The following is a 22,087-nucleotide window of genomic DNA, read 5'->3' as shown; positions in this document are numbered from 1 at the left end:
AGATATGTAACTGCGTGGTCCCCAGACTATGGAAACATGGCCAATTATTTCACTTTTTGTCAAACAGTTCAGTTCAAAGCTAAAACACTTCACCAAAAACAAACCCAAAAAAGAAGAAAAAAAAAAGAAAAAAGAAAAAGGTAAAACACTACAAAATAATAATAAAAAAAAAAGAAAAAGAAAACGAAACCCCAAATTCTCCGCTTCTCACTGGAATATGTAAAATTAAAAAAGATTAAAAAATAATAAAAAAAGAGTCAAAAAGCGTGCTGCACTCCGAGGCAGTGAGAGCACAGCAGCCGTAGTGTCGGGGGGTGAGAGAGACAGAGAGGGATGGGGGCGGATGCGGATGCGGATACGACGCCGTCGCTGGACGGAGGAAGAGAAGGTAGAGGAGCTGGCGGGAAGCTTCGTAAGCCGTCAGCTAGGAAGCCGCCGACAACTCCATATGCTCGTCCAGCGAATAGCCTAGTTGAGAGGGGCCAGCCTCGCCGCTGGCTTTCCAAGCTTGTTGATCCGGCTTGCCGGCTCATCGTTACCGGCGCCAACCGATTCTTGCCCTCCTTCTTTTCCAAATCGACTTATTCTACCGCCTTGCCTGAGACCAATGTGGAAGATCACGGTTCGTCTCTGCTCTCACTGGCTATGGCTCTTTGAATCTCCCTGCTTGCTTTTTTTATTTATTTTTTATTTTTTGGTATCAAGCGTGATTGGTTAGGGTTTTTGCGCTTAATGCTTTCTTGGTTGTTTTTCTGTATTGAAATTGTGGAAAATAGTGTCAAACATGGTCTTTGTTTTGTGACTTCTTGAAAAGGAATAGGGTTTAGGATCTTTCTCACAGTGTTTTTCTTTTGAATTCGCTTTCAATTTTTTTTTTTTTTTTTTTTGGTTGGGGTTCTTCCTCTGTTTTTGGTTTAAAAAAAAAAAAAAAAAGTTTAATAAGGCTTATGTGTACGTGGTTTTTATTTGTGCATTCATTAAATGTTCAGTCTTTTGCTATGGTTTTGAAAGATTATTTGGTGTTTTATAACTTCATATATGGTCTTCAGGGTACATCCCTCTTATCCCCTTTTATGATTTGTTGTTAGATTTTGCATTTTAACTTTGAGCGGTGGTTTTCCATTATTCTTATTTTAATTTTAACTCAGTGAAATTTATGGGGAACAGATAAATGGGACACGGAGGTGGAACCAAATGCTTGTGGTGGGGATCATGATTGCAGCTTAAATGTGAGGCTTTTAATAATTTCTTTATAGCTTTGTAACACCTTCTAACAACTTATGATTTATGGTCAAAAACTTCATCATAGCGATTTAATGCATAAACCTGTCAAATTACTCTAACAAGGGGCTTCTTCTAAATAATTTGTCCATTTGGAATTATATTGTTTATGTTTAATTTTGTTTCCATGGTTACTCTTAATGTTGTGGCTGCACTACTTATTAGGTACATGAAGTTAATTTAGAAGAATTGTTATTATTATTATTATTAATTTTTTTTTTATCTTTGACATTTTGTTAAAATATCTAAGATTAGTTGCGAGCATCTTTTACGCTTTACTAAATGTACTTGAAATAGTTTTTAATATATGTGTCTGTATATGGAGAGGTGATGTTTAACACCCTTGCATTTCGCACACAAGTGGACCTATATATTATTATTGTTTTCTTTCTTCCTATTCTTTTTTTTTTTTTTTTTTTGGGTGATTGTGTCATTGTGGCATACGTAGAGAACCATTATGTTTGGTTATTTTTCTTAGAGAATGTAAGACATCTAGTTGTTTGACATTAAGTATGGTTTTATGAACTATATAATTTGTTGTTTATGCTTTACTCAGTCAATAAAATAATTACCTTATTTTTCTTTTCCTCTTCTGGGTATAATTTCTTGTAGCATGAGTTGCCCACAACAACTGAATTAGCAGGTCCTAGCAGAGCAGATAAATCAGAGAGTGCTTCTGACCTTGATTTACACAAGCAAGAAAAGGATGGTGACCTACCCAATGACAATGGACTTTTTGAAATAGAGCAGCTGCTGAAGGAGAAACATTTTTCAAGGTAAGTTATGGCTATTTGGTTCTGAAGGGGAAACATTTTTCAAGATAAGTTATGGCTATTTGGTTATCTTATTATTTTTGGTGTTATGAACCAGTGATAACTGATGGCTCTGCTACCATATAGGAAATTAAGCTACATGTTGCTTTCAATGATAATGATATGGAAATAGCTCTAGCACATGATTTGCATGGTCAAGGAAAGCCAATCTACTATACTTGTAGAATCTAAAAGAAGCTGAAGCTGTATTCATTAATGCAGAGAAAATTTGAGGTCTTATATATGATTGAGTATGGCTAGGACCCTGTGACCTCAAATGTAAATGGATTCACTTTAAGCAATCATCAAAAGCAATTAGAATTTGAAAGCGGCATAAAGAGATTCTACTAGAACTTTTTGTTAAAGCCTTTAAATTTCTTCTCTTGGTAGATGCCTTATTTTCCAAGAATTTATATTAAATTTTGGCCTAACTCTTCATTTGATGATCGGTTTCAACCTCTGATACAATATTATACCTTCCTTTCTTTTAATCTCTTCTACCAGTTCAGTGAGAGGGGAGCTTGAGCAAACATCAAGAGATTTCTCTTGGTTGTTATATTGGAGTTCCTCATCAGGATGTATCGGCCTCAAGCTGACAAAAAATGTATACTAATGTTGGGACTTCTTGCAAGAGCCTTCAAGTTGAGGAAAAGAAGCAAGCCTCTTTCACTTCTTTTAAGTGTTGGATGATGTAGTTCAAATTTTTTAATGTGCAAAAGCTAGGGCCAAAGAACTATCTGCGTTGAGTGTGTTGAGTAAACTAATATGTCACTAAAATAGAAAGTCATACTATTCTGAACGAATTCTCTTAGATCTGGCAGCCTGATTGTAGTCTAACATCTGGTTCTACAAAAGAGCTTCCTTGTGATATGGGAGCTCTTAGGCCCTTTTGCTAGAGTATAATCTACTTGCCTCACCTATAGAATGAATAAGAAGGGCTATTGATGACTGAGCCATGTGTACAACATTAATATTTTTCACATTTTACCACAGATGTAGATAAACATGAAAGGGCTTTGTGTTGGTCCGTATGAGTCATTTTTGTCTTTTTTCTTGGTTGGAGATGTGCAGATATGAATATTTGAAGAGCCATTTTCACCTACATCTGATTCATGTACATGTACTATTATATCGCATGCTGTCAGTTTGTGACATTTTAGTAGTTAAGAGATTAATATGCCACCCTTTCTAAATTCTGTCTGTTCTTTTTCAGGGGCGAAGTGAGTCGTTTGATGGAAATAATAAATTCAAAGGCTGTTGAACTTCCTACATTGGAGCATGAACAGAAAAATCAGAGTATGGCTGCAGGAGGAGAAGCTGAGGGACCTGTGGTATCCCATGAAATTCAAAAGATGTCGTTTGAGAAAAATAAGGAAGATAAAAGTGGAGCATGGGATTTCTCAACTCCTCTTTGCCAGTCAGTTGTGAGTATCACAATAGTTGCTTTATCGGTCAATGACATATGCCTAGAAAATGAATTTATCCATTTATGGACCTTGATATATGACTAAATAGTTTTGCTTTTCTGGGAAAAATAATATATTTTTGTCTTCCTGAAGTAGCAAAAACACCAACATTCAATAGGTGGTTTTGTTGAAAAGTGCCTAATTGAGAACAGTATCAACTGCCAACTATGAAGTTGCTGTCCTGTTAATAGAGTCCAGAGTAGCAAAAATATGTTGCCTTGTTTTGCTTTTTCACTTGATTCATGATATTAAAATCCTTACTCTCAGTACTGGTGAATGTCCTTATGAGAGGTGATGGATTTGAGAAGCATATTGTTTATGCCCCTTTGCAAATAGGCACTCTATTGTATTGTAACTTCAGCCACTCTGTTTAAAAGCCTATGGTTTAAGTATTCTTCTGCTGCAATATGAAAAGTCTCTAGTCGGAGCTGCCAATGTTTAGGAATCTACATGCTACACTTGTTTGCGGATAGGCTTACAGTTTTGGATTAAACTACTGAGAATAGTTGTATAGTAATTGCATTTTGTTTGATACATTAGATAGTATATGGGCTTTGTACTTGTATTTGTATAATAGTTTTGGATAACCTTGCTTCACACAAAATTTCAGATGGCGGATAAAGTTGGTGCTTCTCCAATTGAGATTGCAAGAGCATACATGGGAAGCCGAACATCAGAATTAGACATTTCTTCTAAGAGAATAATATCAAATGATGAAAGGAATTTGTTGCTTGACTCTGAAATAGCGATAGAGCCGTTTGTTCCATCACCTTTGTCTAAGCCATCTGCATGCTGGCCAGGTGCTGTATTGCAGGATCAACGTGGTTATTCAACACCTCTAAGTCAGAGAGGCAGATTTGGGCTTCATAATTTTCCCCGAACCCCTTACTCTAGAAGTATCTTTTCAAAGTCCAAGTCCAAGGTACGCGGCATTGGAGGTTTTGGATTTGAATTTTTAATATTCTTGTTTTTGGCTGAGTACCATGTTTGAGGAGCCTGCTTAGAAGACATCATTTAAACTGTTAAAATCTAATATCTGAAATTCAAGAATATGTCTCCATCTTCCTGTTCATGTGCTGAATGTCCCTGAAGCAAGTACAGCCAAAACCTGATCTAGTGTCCTTTTTTTCTTTGCGGTTCGGTTTTGCTGGCTTCTCAATCCTTCATTTTAGACAACAATGATAATGGTGCGTGATTGGATGGTGGAGGGTATTTCTGAAGCGTCTATCTTTGTGGATCATGTTAGTTTTGAGAGCAGAGGAAGGAGCTAATGTCAGAGGAACTCGATGGGTGTTCTAGGAACTTATTTTGCATTGAGATAAAAATTAAATTCACAAAACTTAAAGAAACGTTTGGTGGCTGAAAACCAAACAGTTATTGTGGAAAAGTGAAATTTGATATGTTTGCTTTTTGATCTTCATGACGCTGTTTTCAACCTTTTACTCGAAAAAGGAGTGTTGATAGTGACAATTTCAAAACTTCTTCATTAGTTTTCTATCCTGGGTTCTCAAACATGCTTGTTGGCCATAGAACCTTTCTGGTATGCATTCTTTATCTGGAAAAATGATTTTATTTTCTTATATGTCAGTTATCCCAATTACAAGGTGATAAAGATAAGTTGCTGATCCCTTCTTCTTCCCTGCAACAATGTCAGACTCCTACATTTGGACAGGTAATTGCTCATAATAATGATCCTTGCAATGGCTTTGCCTTCATATTGATGCTTCTATATAATTATTTTTGTATTATAAAAATGGAAGAATGATATATTAGTAAAAGAAATGATAGGTTTTTGGTATTTTTAGAGGGAACTGGTTCATTTGCAACTTCTAATAGCAGTTTTCTTTGCCAAAAAAGAACTTCTAGTGGCTGTTTAAGTTTTCTCAATTAGTTTAAGCGTTTGATAAATTACAGATGAGTTATTAAGGTGGTGATTTGCATACAGACGTTTTACGCATGGTTGTTACTTGTTAGCTCATCTCTGAAAGGAAATTGAAAAGAGATAGCTAAGACTTTCTACTTGACAATATATTTAGATATAACATATAATTTTCTTGGTTTCTCTCAAATGCCCTTGACTTTTCACTCCAATGATGTCACACTGAGCATTCAAACCTTGATCTTGGAAGAACCTGTTTTTCTACTTTTATCTGGCCATTTATTGCTAAATGCTCGACATAACCATGTTAAGCTTGATTGAACGTTAGCAGTTAGGTTCATGTACATTAGCTCCTTGCAACTGACAGGCTGGTTATGTAAACGAGCTGATTTAGCGGATTTTGTTGAGTGGTTTTAGTAAGTTTTTTTTTTTTTTTTTTTTTTTTTTAATTTTTTTATTCTAAATAATTTATATGCTTAAACAAGGCAATTGAAACTAACTTTATGGGGGCAAAGTTAGATTTTGCCTCTTCTTGTTTTGTACTTGATTTTATTTATTTTATTATTTATTTATTATTCTCCGCTCATGCATAAGCTCAGCTTGCCAAGCACTAGGTACAAATTTGTGGCTTAGTTTCCAGTATGTATTTCTTATAATTATTTTCAATAATAATTACTACGCTTGCTTGAGGCTGAAAGTTTGTTGAACATTAATTTGTAATACTACCTGAAGAACAAGAGATATTATAAAGTAGCTTTTTTGTTGACTTCATTGCTTTATTTTCTGTCTTTAATGCATAGGTTAATTTGAGGAGTGATGCATTGGATGATCATTATGGATCGGTGGGACCAATTCGTAGGCCTAGACATAAATTTGTTGCACAAACACCTGCTAGAGGATCTATCTTTGTTAATTCTTCAGTTGGGCCTTCAAAGGTTGAAAACACAAATCCTTCCAGAGCTTTTTTGCCTGCTGTCAGGAAAAATTTTGAACATGGTGAAGCAAGTAGCAGCTCCCAATTTCAGTCAGTAGAGAGAAAGCAACGAAGTTTTGAAGGCGTTCCAACTGTTCATCCACAGTCTACTCAGATTGCTAGGAAAATCCTGGAGCACATTGATAGAAAGACACCAACTCCTAAAGATAAGTCAGAGGAGTTAAAGCTAGTCACTTCATGGAAGAAAACCCCATCTTCTGATTCTACTTCAATCATTTCGAATGGATATGATAGCTTACTGCCTGTAAAAGGGTTTTACTCTGATAAGATCATGGATCCGGATAACCCGAAAACGTCTGCTAAAGAGAGTGCTGATAAGTCCAATTCTCTTATGAAGAGTACTCTTGAAGCTACTGATACTGTAATAAGCAGAGTTCCGGGTTCTGATGCCTATATTGGCAATGGGGGTGATGGAGGTTCTGTAAGCAAGAGTTTGCTTGAGGTATTATGTCCTATTTAAAATTGGTTTTTGATGACCAACTCTGCAATGAATTATCTTGAAGTAATGCTAGTGTTGTGATCGTTAAAATAGTTAACATTTTTTGAAAAGAAAAAAATAAAGTAGCTAATGCAAATTTTTTTTATAAAAAATGGCAGGGTGTCCCGAAGATCACCTCCTCTCAGTTGCCAGATCTTCAGAAGAAGCCTCCTCTTTCTTCGTGGGCTAAGCCTGCTTTATCTAATATCGCCATTGACAAGCCAGAGTCGAAGTGGAGATTTTCTTCAGATAATAGCTCCGGGTTTTCCTTTCCGGTTTCAACATCCCCGGAGGTGCTCTCCGAACCACCTACGCCATCAATCATGCCTACATTCTCAGGAAGCAGCCAACATCATCCCAACGATGCTGTTCCTAAATACACTTTTGGTGAGGCGAAGTCTGGTCCTGACCTTGTATTTTCTTTCCCGTCTACGACCAACACTGCCATTCATAATGATGCTTCAGATATTAAGTTCAGCTTTGGATCCAACAAGACGAGGATATCTTTCGGTTCAATAGGAAAAAATACCATCTGCTATTAACTGAAAGGAAAATTTGCTAATGTTTTTCCTTTTTTCTTTATGATTTTTTTTTTTCAAGGTGAAAATTTCTGTAAGAATTCTTAAATAAGTTGTATTCTCTCTTGGTGCAGTTGATTTTCCTCAGTTTCAAGTAGACCTATATAAAATTGTTGAGTTTTGAGAGATTGGAGAAGTGTTTTTAACACCTGAATATCAAGATAGCCTAGTTTTTAATGACTTTTGAGAAAGAAAAGGTGGATGATGGGATAATTCAGTTCAACCTTCTCAAATATAGGGCAGTCTTCCTATTCCTTCATACCGGTGATATTCTATATGGGGATTTGGATCCTCTCCTTTTTCACGGTTAAATGGTAAAGTATCAAACTAGTCTTATGTTGTTTTATTTGTTTCAAATCAATAATTAAAGTGCTGTAAGTCTTGTATTTTTATTATTATAAAAATTATATTTTTTAAAAAATCTAATAATAAAAACTTTGTAGCTTCGGTATAATAATAATTATAAAGGAGTTGCTGTTCTTTTTTTTTTTTTTTTTTTTTTAGTTAACTAAAATTTATTTTATCAAGTTTAAATAATAAATTCATTAATGTAAAGAATGTAAGTATTGACCTTCTTTACAGTTTTTCAAAATTGTTAATCAAATAGTTTATAATCGGGATATGTGAACTGGGATATTGACATTGACAGTTTTGACACAGCTACTAAACTGCATGGAGATTTGCACTTTGGTCTCTAATGTATATATGTATATATATATATATATATTTTTTTTTTTTTAACATTTTGCAAACTTTTATAAATTTTATAAACATTGCACCCTTGGTTCTTTTTACAGGGGCATTGTATGTCTTTTTTAGACCATTGTGCGCCACAAGGCATAGAAGCCCTTTCCTGCAACAAAGCCAATAAATCCATGAATGCTAAAGCGAACTCGCTTGAGCAGATTCATGGGTAATTCCCATTGGTCTTCCTCTTTTTCTCGGCAATGTTCTTGTTGTCCTCAACTGCAGAGTCACCATGTTTGCCCTGTTCTAGACTCCACATATTGGTTTTCATGTGTTGGAATTGGCAGCTTAAGACAAGAAGAAGAATAGGATAATCCCAAGGCACATATTGTTGGCGGTGAGGAATGATGAAGTACTTGGGAAGCTTCTTGCTGGAGTGACCAATGATCATGGAGGTGTCTTCAAGCATCAACCCAATTCTTTTACCCAAGAAAACTGACAAAGCTACCAAGGAACCCAAATATCTGTCCAAGGCTACTAAATCCCCCTAGAAAGCCTAATTCCCCCAAACCCTCTTCGTTAGATTGCTCTCACTCTTCATGATTTGTGTGTAATCTGGGGATGGGGATTTTCCATGTTTCTGTCGATTGGGTAGTGCAAACTTAACAAGCTTAATGAACTTTTTTTCTTTCAAAAAGGGAAAAAATGGCAACCTATTCTACCTTCTTTTTTTAATTGTTTTTTGGGAACTTCTCTATTAGGATTTAATGAAAGAAACAATTTGTTTCTATTATTTGGAACTTCGTTGGGTTTATCAGTTCTGTTGCAATGAGAAGGGCTTCCATGCTTGGTGGTGCACAATGGTATAAAAAGACATACAATTCCCTTGTTTTATGATCATGTGCATAGCATTTAATTTGTTAATATATTGGATGGAAAGTGTTAAAATATACCAATGGTGCACAGCATATAAAAGTTTAGGTGTAAAATGTATGGCAAAAAAAAGGTTTAGGTGCAAAGTTTTAATAGTTTAGAGTGCATCCGTGCTAATATTCATTTATAATTTTATTTATAGTTTAAATCATATATAAGATTCAAAATTTTGATATCCATAAAAATATTTTTATCAAATATTTAAAATATATAAATATTTATGAAAACATAGAAAATTATTGAATATCGATAAAAATTTATAAAAATAATGAAAATTGAAGGAAACTTATTATAAAAAGTGAAAATTTTTATTTAATTGATGGGATTAACTTATTTAATTGATTAATTAATTATTAAATTGATAATAAAAATTGCAAAAATATTAATTAGGTTTTATACGTCTTCTCTTAATCAATTAATTTATCATAAACATTAATAGTTATAAATAAGTTATTATGAATAAAAATTATGCACAAAAATATATATTTAATGAAATTATTTATTAATTAAAATATATATAACAATTATATTATATTTCATGAATGTCATTTTAATATCATAAAAAATTTTCAATTTAAAATGTTAAATGTAATAAATAAATATTAAAAGATATATCTATTTAATAATTTTATATATAATAATTAATATACTAGCAATATGAATCTATGATAATTGAGTTTGCAGAGAATATATTTCCTGTATATTTTTCAATTTTTGTTTAAGTTCTAAATTTTATCTATTTTCTAATATTTATACAAATATTAAATTTATTATTGTAAAAAATATATATATATATACATATAATAATAGGTAGGTAGATTTGTAACTTGTGATACTAATTTTCTCTAAGAATATGTTTAGTGTAATTTTGGATAATATTTCTTAAATGTGAATTTTTTATTTTTATTTGATGATTATTAAAAGAAAATTAAAATGTAAAAAAAAGGAAAATATCAATAATGTTAATTTGGTAAAAGTTTTTACTAAACATCAATAATATTCATATATTTTTTTGATAATTTTATTTTAAAAAATTCATAAAATATTTCTAAAATTTCTATAAAAATTATAAATTTTTTAATTAAATTATGAAGGATTTGATGTGATTATAATAGAAATTTCTATAAGAATTATAAAAATATATCAAAAATTTTGGAAATATTATAAAAATTATATTCGTTTCTATTTGAAAACTAATTTTTTTTTTTCAGATATTAGAATAATAGAAATTTTACAGAAAGTTTTGATTTTTTAAATTATGAGCATGCGTAGAATCAGAAACTGAAAAACTAGTTCTCTCATATATTTGTGGTCCGCTATCATCTACCTACAATTATTTCAGTTTTTCAAATTTTCACTCCAACCTAGTTCTGACACTTCCATTACAAAGTGGACAACGAAGGAATACTCCCAACTCTTGTTCCTGCATTTCATTTTTTCTTCCTTGTTTTGGTGTACTGAATTGGCTCAAACCAACATCTCTGATTAACTAGTTTTTTTTAGTGCTTTTGGTCCCTCTACCCCATCTATTTTCAACATTCATTCAGATGCATGAATTTAGCAAAGAAGGAAAAAAAAAATAATAAATAAAAATTCAGATGCATGAATAACAGTACAATTCGAATTTCTCATTTATAGTAGAAAGATTTGAGTGTACCCAAAATACTGTAAAAACATGTGTTTCTCCTCCTTTAATCTATATAATTTAGCTCAATAATATATAGAGTTATGCTGTCGCTAGCATAAATTGATCATATCGTCCAGTAAAAATTACTATAGGTAAAGTTATAATCTATTGAGAACAACCAACAAAAAGTGAAAAATGTGTTGATCTGTACCAGTGTTGATAGTATTATTATTCAATTAATGATTTGAAAATATTTTTTTTAAACAATTAAATATCTATTCGCTTATAAATGTTTATAATGCTCATCACCTTAATAGATTTTCATGATTGAAACTATGTTTAGATTATAGCAAATTGGCCGATGGTAAAACTAATTATAGGATTTCATTTTTTTTTTTTATATCATATGTATACTTCTTTTTTCTTTGTTTTTTAAGAAAAAATTTAATATATTAATAAATTTGTACTAAATTACTAGTTGAATTTTAAATCTTTAATGTTAATACGATCCAAATATTAATTGACAGAGCTTTAATATAAACTTGATTCTCTTTCCGTACATATTTCAAAACAACAAAATAGATACCAGCCCACATCATATATATATATATATATATATGAAGATTGATTTGGATTAGTAGAGTGACACATGGCGGTATTAACTATCATACATTGAGACGAATATTGAATCCCCAAAATGCAAATTCAGAGAACATGATGCCATGGGAATCACATGTTATTGGCTTCATATAAGTTGTTGTAAAACAAGGGAACTTATCCCCTTCACCTTAGCCAGTCTGTATGTGGGCTCTACGTACCTCCAATCCATGATGATCAATGTTTCAAGTTTAATCAAAATAGGTCCCACTTTTAGCTTTTGGAAATGGTAAACACTCGTCTGCACATGAAATAGACCCACTTGGAAAGTGTTGTAGGAACACCTTGAGAGGACAACAACACTTGTGCCAAACTCTCCCCCAAATTCCCAAGGGGAAGATAGAGAGAGAGAGAGAGAGAGAGAGAGAGAGAGTTGAGGGAGCGGAAGGGAAGGGGGGTGAGTGAGTGAGTGTGGGGAAGGAAGTCAGTCAGAGATGAAATGACTTTGAAATGAAAATGAATGCTTAAGCCAGACATCTATTTGACGTTTCAGATTCTAATTGTCAGAACACCGACCCCCCTACCCCTATTAGGCTATTACTTCCCCTGCCTATATACATGTATATATATATATATATATATATATATTTTCAAAATACATATAATAAAATAAATGTTTGCCAGCTCGTGATCTAGCACCACTCACTTGAAGATCCCGAGGACATTCACTGATTATTCGTTTTATATAAGAGCTATTTTTCCCAATTACTTTTCATATTCAATTTATTTCTTTTTTCTATTTATATTCTACCCCTTCACTTTTCCAATGCTTTATTTTTATATTATCCTAGCAAGCAATCTAGCACAATCTTTTCATTCTATTTTGTAAATTGTGGGGACCCATTTTCAATTATTATCCCAAACATAACCTAGTTACATGCTTCATCATTAATGGATTTATAGAAATAACATTGTTTTGTCACTCATAGTAGCGCACATGACAGTTTACGTGATTTAATTGATGGTTTTTGCTATTAATTTTGTTGATCTTTAATACCACATAAGATTTAGTATACGTATCTCTTTACCACGGCGTGATAGAAAATAATATTTTTGTTTCATATATATACATATATGCATACGTCAAACTAGGGCGTCCCATGATACAAACTATAAAAGTCGGTGATGAAAATTGGAAGTTTTGTTGAAAAGTATATTAGCTTGATACGTATTAGTGACCCTATTAATTATGGCATTGAAGCTTTACTGACAAAAACGTCTTGAGTTATAGTAAAATTATATATGTATGTATAACCAAACTGATATCAGATCAATTTGATAGTTTCATTTACATGTTCAAAGTCCATTAGCATAGTCTATGTTTATACAAGTTTATGTATACATTGCACAATAAGCAAAGTTATATAACCAAATTCACAAAATTGTGGATTAGATGGTTTTACCGTAAAGATTTTTTGGATCTTTTTAAGGGTGGGATTTAAAAGTTTACTTATAATTCACAAAATTTCTGCGTGGTTAACTTTTTCTAAAGATTATAATAGATATTACCAAACACTAATAAATAAAAATTTGATATTAAAATTATTTGATTGACTTGATATGAATCTAATTTATATGTATATATATTTGATAACCATCGAGGAGATTGTGAATTTTTATCTGCATCAAATGCTAGGAAAACTACTATTTTTCATGATCTGGTTCTCTAAGTATTTCTTTAATTTTGTTTGTGAGAACCATAAATGTTCAATGGTTAATTTACAGGACTTTCAGGATAAGGAGACCGTTACATTAATTCATTTGAAATGCTTGTTGTTGAATCTTAAAGACAAGGTTGCGGATATGGGTTAGCTAAATCATTCTTCTACGCTAATGAATTCCTAAGTAGGGGTGAAATTAAGCATTATTGATATATGCGTGTGTGTGTGTGTGTGTGTGTATTTACAAACAAACTAAGAGATAAATTCAACAAAATGAAAACTGGAATCCATCGCAAACAAAAAGTGTTTGGTTAGTGCTTCTGTGAAGGATTCTGTGGATGCTGAAATGGGATACCACACAGAGCCAAAATGGTGGTCCATAAACTCCTTTTCACAGACCTGATGTTTGATTTATGGGTTGCAGTCTATATATATGCTTGGACAGACCAAGGCTTTTCTTAGATATTTACTTGCTTTTATCTTTTTTTTTTTTTCTCCCTGCAAAAGTTAAAAAATAAGAAAGAAGGAAACACCTTTTCTTTTTCATCCAATGTTTCGCAGTGAAAATAGATATTGCTCATAAAAAGTCATGCTAAGGAGTTTTTGGAAACTTTAAGATGGCAACAACTGAGAAAATTTAGATCATGTATACCAAAAGCTAGCTATGCATTGGTAGGGGAAAAATAACTTAAAAATATTTAAATAGTTTTCTAATAAAAATATTAAGCATAGATGTCTCAATAATGTGGATTACATTTAAGTGAATTGACAAAGCTAAACTATTTAATTAAAGCATTAGCTATTATACATATTATATATATTATGAGCATTTTGATTGGTTAGCAACATAGTTTTAACTTTATAACGGAAATCTATTAATGTGATAAGAAGTAATGGTTGTCAGAAATTTAATGTTATGAAAAAATATTAATGGGTTGTCTAACCAACATTAATTGAAATGACATGCATGTTAGCACATTCTCACATTATGTGGAACAAGTAACAGCTAACTACTCAAGAAGTTTTCTAAACCCAATTAAAAAGAAGTTTCAAGTTAGAGTTTCTACCTGAGGTTTTTGTTAACCTTAGTTTGTGTTAGATAAACAAAAGAACCTTTTAGAGTGCAGTCAAAGTATCTTGTCAGTTTAATTGCCAAAAGTATGGTTTTTATACAGAGAGTAAAAATGCTTTTTAAGCAGAAGCTATGCTTGAGGAGCAGCCCCATGTCTCAAGTTTTTCTGACCAACGAAATGTTATTGCATAATTAAAATTATCCTTATTTCATCTGGTGGCATGCCTTCTAGTGTGTAATAACTTTAAATAAAGGGCTTGTTATGTTTAAGGGGAAAAAAAAAAAAGAACTGCAAATTTTCTTTTTATCTGTAATAATTTTTCGTCTTTAAAAATTTTTTTCCAAGAAAAAAAGTAATGCTTGATTTGTAATAATTAACAAAAATCATAACGTACCAACAATCAGTACTGCCAAGTGCTTTGTGGTTGGGATCAGTGAGGTGAAAGAAACATGACACTCAGATATGAAATTCAACATGCTGGTATGTACAAGAAAGTCACAGACCAGTCACGGGATGATTGTAAAATTCTCAAACACAATTTGTGCTTAGGCTTTTGCAGGCAAAGACCCACTCAAAACACTTCTTTATTTTATGGTCATACAAATAAGCTTGTATTATATTATATTAAATAATTAAATTCCACTCCTCATTTATATATATATATATATATATATATATATATATATATTTGTTTTTTCTTTATCAAATTTCACCTCATTACAGTTGAGGAGGTGATTTCATCCAGGTTAAAATTTGAAGCCGTATGAGAATAGATATTACCAATGGCCATACCGTATATGTATATACAATATAAACAGTTGAATTAACACTTTTTCTAAAAATTTAACAAATACTGCATGTTCTGTAGAATAGTTCAATGTAACCAACTTTACACATGTGCCATATGGATGTCAACTTTAAACCACAAAAAATCCTGATTAAACGTGTATTTATATAATCACAAAATATACAATTTGTTATGAAATGCGGGCAGCAGGTCCAGATACATATATATATATATATATATAGATATATGTATATACAATTCGTTTATGGTGCGGACGGTCTTCATGCGGACCACAGTATTGGTGACAGTTTTTCATAGTATTGGTGACAGTTTTTCATAGTATTGGTGACGATTTTTTGAAAAACCATCGTTAATACTATGAAAAACCGTTACTAATACTGCGGTCCTCATGCGGACCGTCCTCACCATAGAATTTCCGTATGTATATATATATGTAGATATATAAATGTATATATATATAAATAGTATATAATAATAATAATCTTATATATTAAAAAGGTATGCTTGTTACTTTGAAGTGTTATCTATGCTCTAGCTTATAATTCTGTGAGAATTTCACATTCATCGAATAAGGAAAACAAGTTATCTTATATTTGGATTTCAAATTGTTATAAGAAATAATATTTAATACAAAGTTTGGAGTTCTTTTCCAGAACCATTATAATATCAAGAGAGTTAGTATTCATATGTATATGCGTGTGTGTGTGTGGACGATGAATGCATGACAATGTAAAGCGACCCACAACAGGAAGCACTCTTATCCAAGTTATCCAAAATGATGAAGACGGAGAAAATGGAAGAACAAAGTGGAATTTATTATAAAGTGTCATTATCTTCACTAGGAAAGTGGAGATATTGATGAACATGACAGAGGAAATTGAAGTAGCTTAACAGTAATAATAAATACTTACTTCAAATCATGCACGTAGGTAACATTCCCTAAGCAACTAGTCACAAAGTACAGAGAGATGACGACGGATATAGTTTATGTCCTTAAGTAAAAACAACATAGTCGAGGCCTTGTTTTTTTGGTTTCCATACACTCCTGAAGAAAACGCTGCAGAAATCATCAATCAAACAAGTTGTCTTGAAAACACAATCAAGATCTTCATTTGTTTAACAATGGAGTCCTTGACAGATGATGCTTCCCAGAGCCCTGCTAACAAATAAGTTTTTTTTAAAAGAAGAAGTATATTCAGGCAAATTTACATGGTGTTGCTGCGAAAATGGAAATTCTAGTTCATTCTTTCTTCCTTATAATGAACTTACAATTTAGAATCTCTAGTATTTAAATTTCAAGTCAGAAAGAAGAATAAGAAACGAGTATGATCGGTTCTAACAGTACAGTAAATGAAAGGGAAAAGATAATAAAAGTAATTCTCATAACTGTTCCAACTAATGAAACCAATCAGACATAAATAGATATACTCAATCTTTAGAATACACCTCCAAATCTTGGATTCAACCAAGTCTCTGAAATTCCCTCTCCCTTTTAGCTTAGAATATATTGTAATCCTTGATATATATATAAGAATCTTGGAAGGCACAGCAACCTCCCTTTATACCATGTACTACCTAATTAGTTAAGTTAAATTTGAAGTATCATTGTGTAGGGTTAAAGGACTAAAGGCCTTTAACAAAGCAAACTTATAAACCAGACTTTAGAAAGTGTACTTAAAGTTGGGATTATAATTCTTAAAGTTGTTATTATAATTTTATGTTTCTAAAACTTTATATTTGCAGAAGATCAAATTTATATACAATAACTTACTAAGTCATGTAGTACTGCATGCCTAGTGGAATTGAGTCATAAGTTTTTTCACGGAATTATTCTGATCCCAATATAACAACATAACACTAATATATGCACACATAAGTTTTCTCTTTCTATACACTCATATACCACACATAAACACAGCCATTTCATGTGTACAAAAACAATTGACAGAAAAAAGAAAAAGAAAAAGAAATGAAAAGAAAAGGAATTCCACCTCACCTTGTCCTTTTGATTTTTGGTTTATTGCATGCATTATTGTAATTAAGAAGAAGGAAGAGAAGCAGTGAATGCAAGGAAGTACTTACATTGTCCAGCTTAGTCTGATTGTTGGTCTCCAACATCAGCCCAAAATGAATATGAGGGAAGTGCGCCCACTATAAAAAGACAACAAACTATGTCAACACCAACATAATTATTAAAATTCACCATACAATATTTGTACCATCTAACGATTACTTACATTTTTAGCAGCAGTACTAAATGCTTCCCTATGGCTAATATCAGGATTATTAGCCTTGATTCGTTGTATCTCCTCCCTACCAAAAAATAACAATAAAAAATAAAAAATGTTCTAACATAAGCACTGGACCGCTATATACATAAAAAGCCAAGATACTTTGCTTTTATCAGGAAAAAATCAAAAATAAAGAAAAGAAGATACATATATATATATATATATATATATATTTAAGAGTGTGAAGACAGGTTTGGTTACTTTATAAACTGGTTATACGCAGAAGGTACTCGCTGCCTCTTCTCGGGAGCTGAAAAAGAAAATTACAACTCAGCCAAATATCATAAATACTATATATATATATATATAAAAGATAATAAATTATATATGTATATAATTATATGAGGCTGATAATGAGTTTGCTCACGTCGATTCACAACCCTTTCCTCTGTGACATTTGCAGTTGGAGCTCGCACTGCAATTTTGTTGCTGCCTCTGGATGACGATCCCGAATCAATCCGGTAATCTGTCGGTGCAGTGTAGCCGTAATTTTGAGCCTACAATGTGTTTGAAAAAATGTTTGAAGAAAAAGAACAAGATCGAGATCAGGATCAAGATGTAATAGACTAAAATATAAAACAAAAAATCTATCTTTTTGCAGTTAAAATAATTATAAAAAAAGAAAATTTTTGGGGTTTCGGAAGCTATAGCTAGCTAGCTAGCTAAAGACAGAGAGAGAGAGAGAGAGAGAGAAATAGGTAGGAGCTGAAATAAGACTGAAAAAAAATCAGTTAAAACACTATCATATCAAAGAAAGCATATATAAGACCCAGATTGACAGTTTGTTAAAAGAAGGGACTTTTAAGGATCTGAAAGAGAAATAAAATAAAATAAAATTATAATGTGTTAGCACAGTAGAAGACAAACATCTCTCATCAAAAAGAAAAAAAGAATCATTTCATTCATTTATTAAAAACTATACTAAGAACCCTAACATATGTACATACCTACATGATGTCAATCAAATCACACAAACCCAAAAAAAAAAAAAAAATATAAACAATAACTAGCTATATAATAGCCCTTGATGGATGAGACCCCTCTACAAAAAAGCAAAACAAAATAGGTGTTTGTTTTTTTCTTTTAGGGGTGGTTATGGCGGCTGATATAGCTTAGGGTTTTCAGTAGTTCTGAAACACCTCCCAACAACAACTTCAGAAGTAGAGCTTTGAAATGCTCGATCTATGTTTGTGTGAGAGAGGAATACAGATAGATCATCGATTTTTGAACCCTTAGATTTCCTCAAACCCCAAAAAAAAAAAAAAAAAAAAAGCTCGATCTATATATATCAGCGCCCTGAATTTAAGCTGAAACTTTGTAAAGGTATTTTCTGGTGCGTGTGGGAATAAGTATATATATATATATATATTGATACAATTATATATATTATATATATTCATGTATATATATATATAGCACCACCTGAACATCTTGCCATGACATTGACTGAAACGCGGCGGCCATGTTCACGGACCACAGATTGGTGCAGTGCCCGCATCGGACGGTCACTATGTCGAGCAGGCTGCTGCATGGAACACTCACCTGCACATCCAATCATAATCATTGTCCCTCTTCATTATTATCTTCTGTATATATATAATTATTACCATTCTAACTCGTATCCCTGATAAACTTCCCAATTCTTCTATATTCTTTCCTATTTATAAATAAAACAGAAAAAAAGAAAGAAAGGTAAATTGGTTTACAAAGCTTAAATCAAATCTTAAAATTCTAATTACTGAGAGAGAGAGAGAGAGAGGGTCTCATATCTTGCGTACTAGCTTGAAAGTGCTTGGTAATGGGTGTTTTTTTTTTTTTTCTTTCAATTTACAGAAATATGAGATTATTTAATGAGAAAAAAATTAAAAAAAACGTAAAAAAAAAAGGAAGAGGAAGAAATAGAGAAGATACTTGAAATGGTACTTGTGGTTTGGGAGATTTTAGGAAATAAAAACACAAAGAGAGATTTTTTTTTTTTTTTCGGTTTCATTTGATTTTCCCCATCAGCAAAAGCAGCTTGGTTTGGGAACAAGAGCCAGATAATGCAGTGTTCTACTTCTAAGTAAAAGGAAAGGTAAGTTACACAAGGAAGAAAAACAAAGGCAGGATGTTAAGGACTTGTCCTCATCATAATTGGCATCAACCTATCGCTGCTTATTTCTTGCTTTGACCTTTTATTAAAAAATAAATAAATAAATAAATAAATAAATAAATAAAATAAAAACTATATATTTTCATAAAAACCACTTCTTAAACCCAATTCTCTCTCTCTCTCTCTCTCTCCCTCAGTCTGTGGTCTGAGCTCCTCAGAACCTCAAGGTATGACTTTTTTTGACTGCAAAAGGAGAAGAAAAAAGGAAAGTCCAACGATGGAGACCTGACCGTAACAAAAACAATGAAACCCTTCCCCCAAAACAAATTTATTTATTTATTTTTTTAAAAATGAAAATAGATTTCAGTGAAACTATAACAGCAACAAAACCTGATCATAGAAAGCATAGACTTTTGCTTTTTTCAGGATCTAAAAAATTAAAAAAGAAAAAAAAGAAAAATAAAGAAAACAAGTGGAGAGGTGGGGGAGATGATAAGGAGCTGAAAAGCAGATCTCCCCATTAAAGAAAATAAGGTTGTAAGAAATAATAATAAGATCAGTGATACCGCGAGAACGATATTGCAAAAGTTGCAGGGGATGTAGCAGAGTTGCTCAGGCGCAACATCGATGCAGCTCGACATGTCTCTCAGGATAAGCAAGCAGTCAGAGCAAACTCTCCCACTACCCTTAACTAAGAACAAAAACCAAAAACCAAAACCCAAAAAGAAGAAAGAGAGAGAGAGAGAGAGAGAGAGAGAGAGAGAGAGCTAAGCTCTTTGCAAGTTTTGCAATTTGCAATACAACAGGCTTGTAGCACAAAGCAAAAGGCTTTTTATTCTTCTCTTTCTCTCAACTGCTTGCTTTCAAGACGGGCTATGAATCACAACGGTAAAACTAAATGGCCCAATTATATATTTATAGAGAAAAAAAAATATTTATACAGACCTAGAGGGAGAAAGAGAAAGAGAAAGAGATTCCAAGGACGAAGTTGGAGAGAGAGAGAGAGAGAGAGAGAGAGAGAGAGAGGGGTAAGGTAAGGCTAGGGGAAATATAATGATAAAAAAAAAGTGGGTTTGGGTTCAGTAGTGCCCACGGCAGGCAGGAAATGCTGGGACCGAAAAAAAGAAAGGGGAAAAAAAAAAAAGAGGTGGGTTTTATTGAAAACCGGGTTTGTTTATTGGACAGGAAAAGCGGTTCAGCTTGGTAGCCATTGCGAGTGGGAAGAGAGAAGGGTTATTAGGGTTTGAAGGAAGAAGAGGGGTATAGGCTTTGGCTTCATTACCAAATCTATCCACCTGTTATGGTAACCATTTATGATCATCTGACTGTGACTACACTCTCTCCAACCGGACGAGGGGGGCGAAATTTTTACTGCCCTTTTTATTTTTACATATGTATCTTCTACGTGTATATATATATATATATATTGTATTTTTGTATATATTATATATTAAATCATTTGAGTATATATGTATTATGTTTTTGTTTCTTTTTTGTTTCTTTTTTCTTTTTTCCTTTTGCTTTGTATAAAGTTATTGGTGATGATCATATTAATTTCCTGGTAATGTAAACTATATGTATAAGAGATAGAGAAATTAATATACAGATATAAAGAGATAAGAAATTATGAGCTGTTTGTTTGAGTTTTAGCCTCAATATATATATGGATGTGTGTCACATAAACATATATGGATACGTCCCACAACATGAGATACATGATGATAGGACCACCGTTCGTGTAAGATAAGAATGTTCAAAAGTAAGATCAAATTTTGTTGAAAGATGCAGACCATGAGCTGGACATGTTTCTATAAAGAACTAACCACTTTCCTTTTGTTTTATCAAAATTTACCATACACACAAATAAATATTAACTCCACTTCCCCTCTCACTCTCTCTCTCTCTCTAAAAATTCTTTGTTCCCTTGAGAATAATGAGATGGTAACAACCACTAATGTTAATTCTAGGTTTTATGTTGGATCAGATCCGCAGTTAACCAAAAAAAAAAAAAAAAAAGCTCTTTTTCCAATTTATAATGGATATTTGTTGTCCCAATTTTTTTGTTTTCTTTTTGACTAGTAATACAATCTTCACCGCATATTAAAAAGTAGATATTTCATCTCACCAAAATTTTTTCATCTCTTTGTTACTATTTTTAAATAAGGTGACATTATATCAATGATGAATAAGAATTGAGATTAAAAATATGGAATAGATCTGGATTCTCCAATTTAATATGGGACAATTCTACTCACACTATAAAATTTGTTGGATACACTACAATTTTAATGATTTTTTTCATACTTCAACGATTCTCATTGATAAAATGTCAAAAATAACTGTATGCAAAATACTAGATACACAACCCCTATTGGAAAATCCAAACCCAAGTCTTTATCTAAACAATTATCTAAGCCACCTTGCCTCCGCATGTAGCACCCAAAGGTCATTAGAACCCACATTTTCAGCATCATTATTGCCAACGAGTGTAGTTACACCTCCCATGTCAAGAGCTTCAGGGGATGCCAATATGTAACCGTGGTGCTTCCTCACGCCAGCTCCACCATATTTCTTCCAACTTGAGTTTTAAAATCTAAAAGCGTTGATGATAAGTGGGCTCTCACCACCCACAACAAAACGTTCTACTCCTACTGGTCTATGTGATGGTCTTGAGCTTGTGGCACATGGGCAGTTCAACACCCAAATGATATATATATATATATATACACATATTTATTTGGTGAAAAAGAAAAATAGATTGCTTTTTGCA

The 22,087-nt window shown here is 32.4% G+C and overlaps 2 protein-coding genes across 2 annotated transcripts; one reads left to right on the top strand and one right to left on the bottom strand.

The window, feature by feature from the left end:
* Nucleotides 1–114: 114 nt before the first annotated feature.
* Nucleotides 115–7,616, top strand: LOC107405024 (nuclear pore complex protein NUP1). Its single transcript, XM_016012032.4, has 8 exons — nt 115–622; nt 1,168–1,229; nt 1,894–2,057; nt 3,307–3,517; nt 4,170–4,481; nt 5,148–5,231; nt 6,239–6,874; nt 7,030–7,616. Exons 1-8 carry the CDS (start codon nt 334–336, stop codon nt 7,450–7,452), a joined length of 2,181 nt encoding a protein of 726 aa, XP_015867518.3. The 5' UTR covers nt 115–333; the 3' UTR covers nt 7,453–7,616.
* An 8,112-nt stretch (nt 7,617–15,728) lies between these two features.
* Nucleotides 15,729–20,568, bottom strand: LOC107405020 (axial regulator YABBY 5). The gene is made up of 7 exons (XM_048470551.2): nt 19,884–20,568; nt 18,648–18,767; nt 17,593–17,722; nt 17,427–17,475; nt 17,172–17,247; nt 17,017–17,085; nt 15,729–16,090 (listed from the first exon to the last, which is right to left on the bottom strand). Exons 1-7 carry the CDS (start codon nt 19,956–19,958, stop codon nt 16,043–16,045), a joined length of 567 nt encoding a protein of 188 aa, XP_048326508.2. The 5' UTR covers nt 19,959–20,568; the 3' UTR covers nt 15,729–16,042.
* Between the last annotated feature and the right edge of the window lie 1,519 nt (nt 20,569–22,087).

The sequence above is a fragment of the Ziziphus jujuba genome, chromosome 1 (assembly GCF_031755915.1).
Source record: "Ziziphus jujuba cultivar Dongzao chromosome 1, ASM3175591v1".
In the NCBI taxonomy this organism is placed as follows: Eukaryota; Viridiplantae; Streptophyta; class Magnoliopsida; order Rosales; family Rhamnaceae; genus Ziziphus; species Ziziphus jujuba.
Note: the sequence above shows the minus strand (reverse complement) of the source record. Positions and strands in the feature narration are given on the sequence as shown.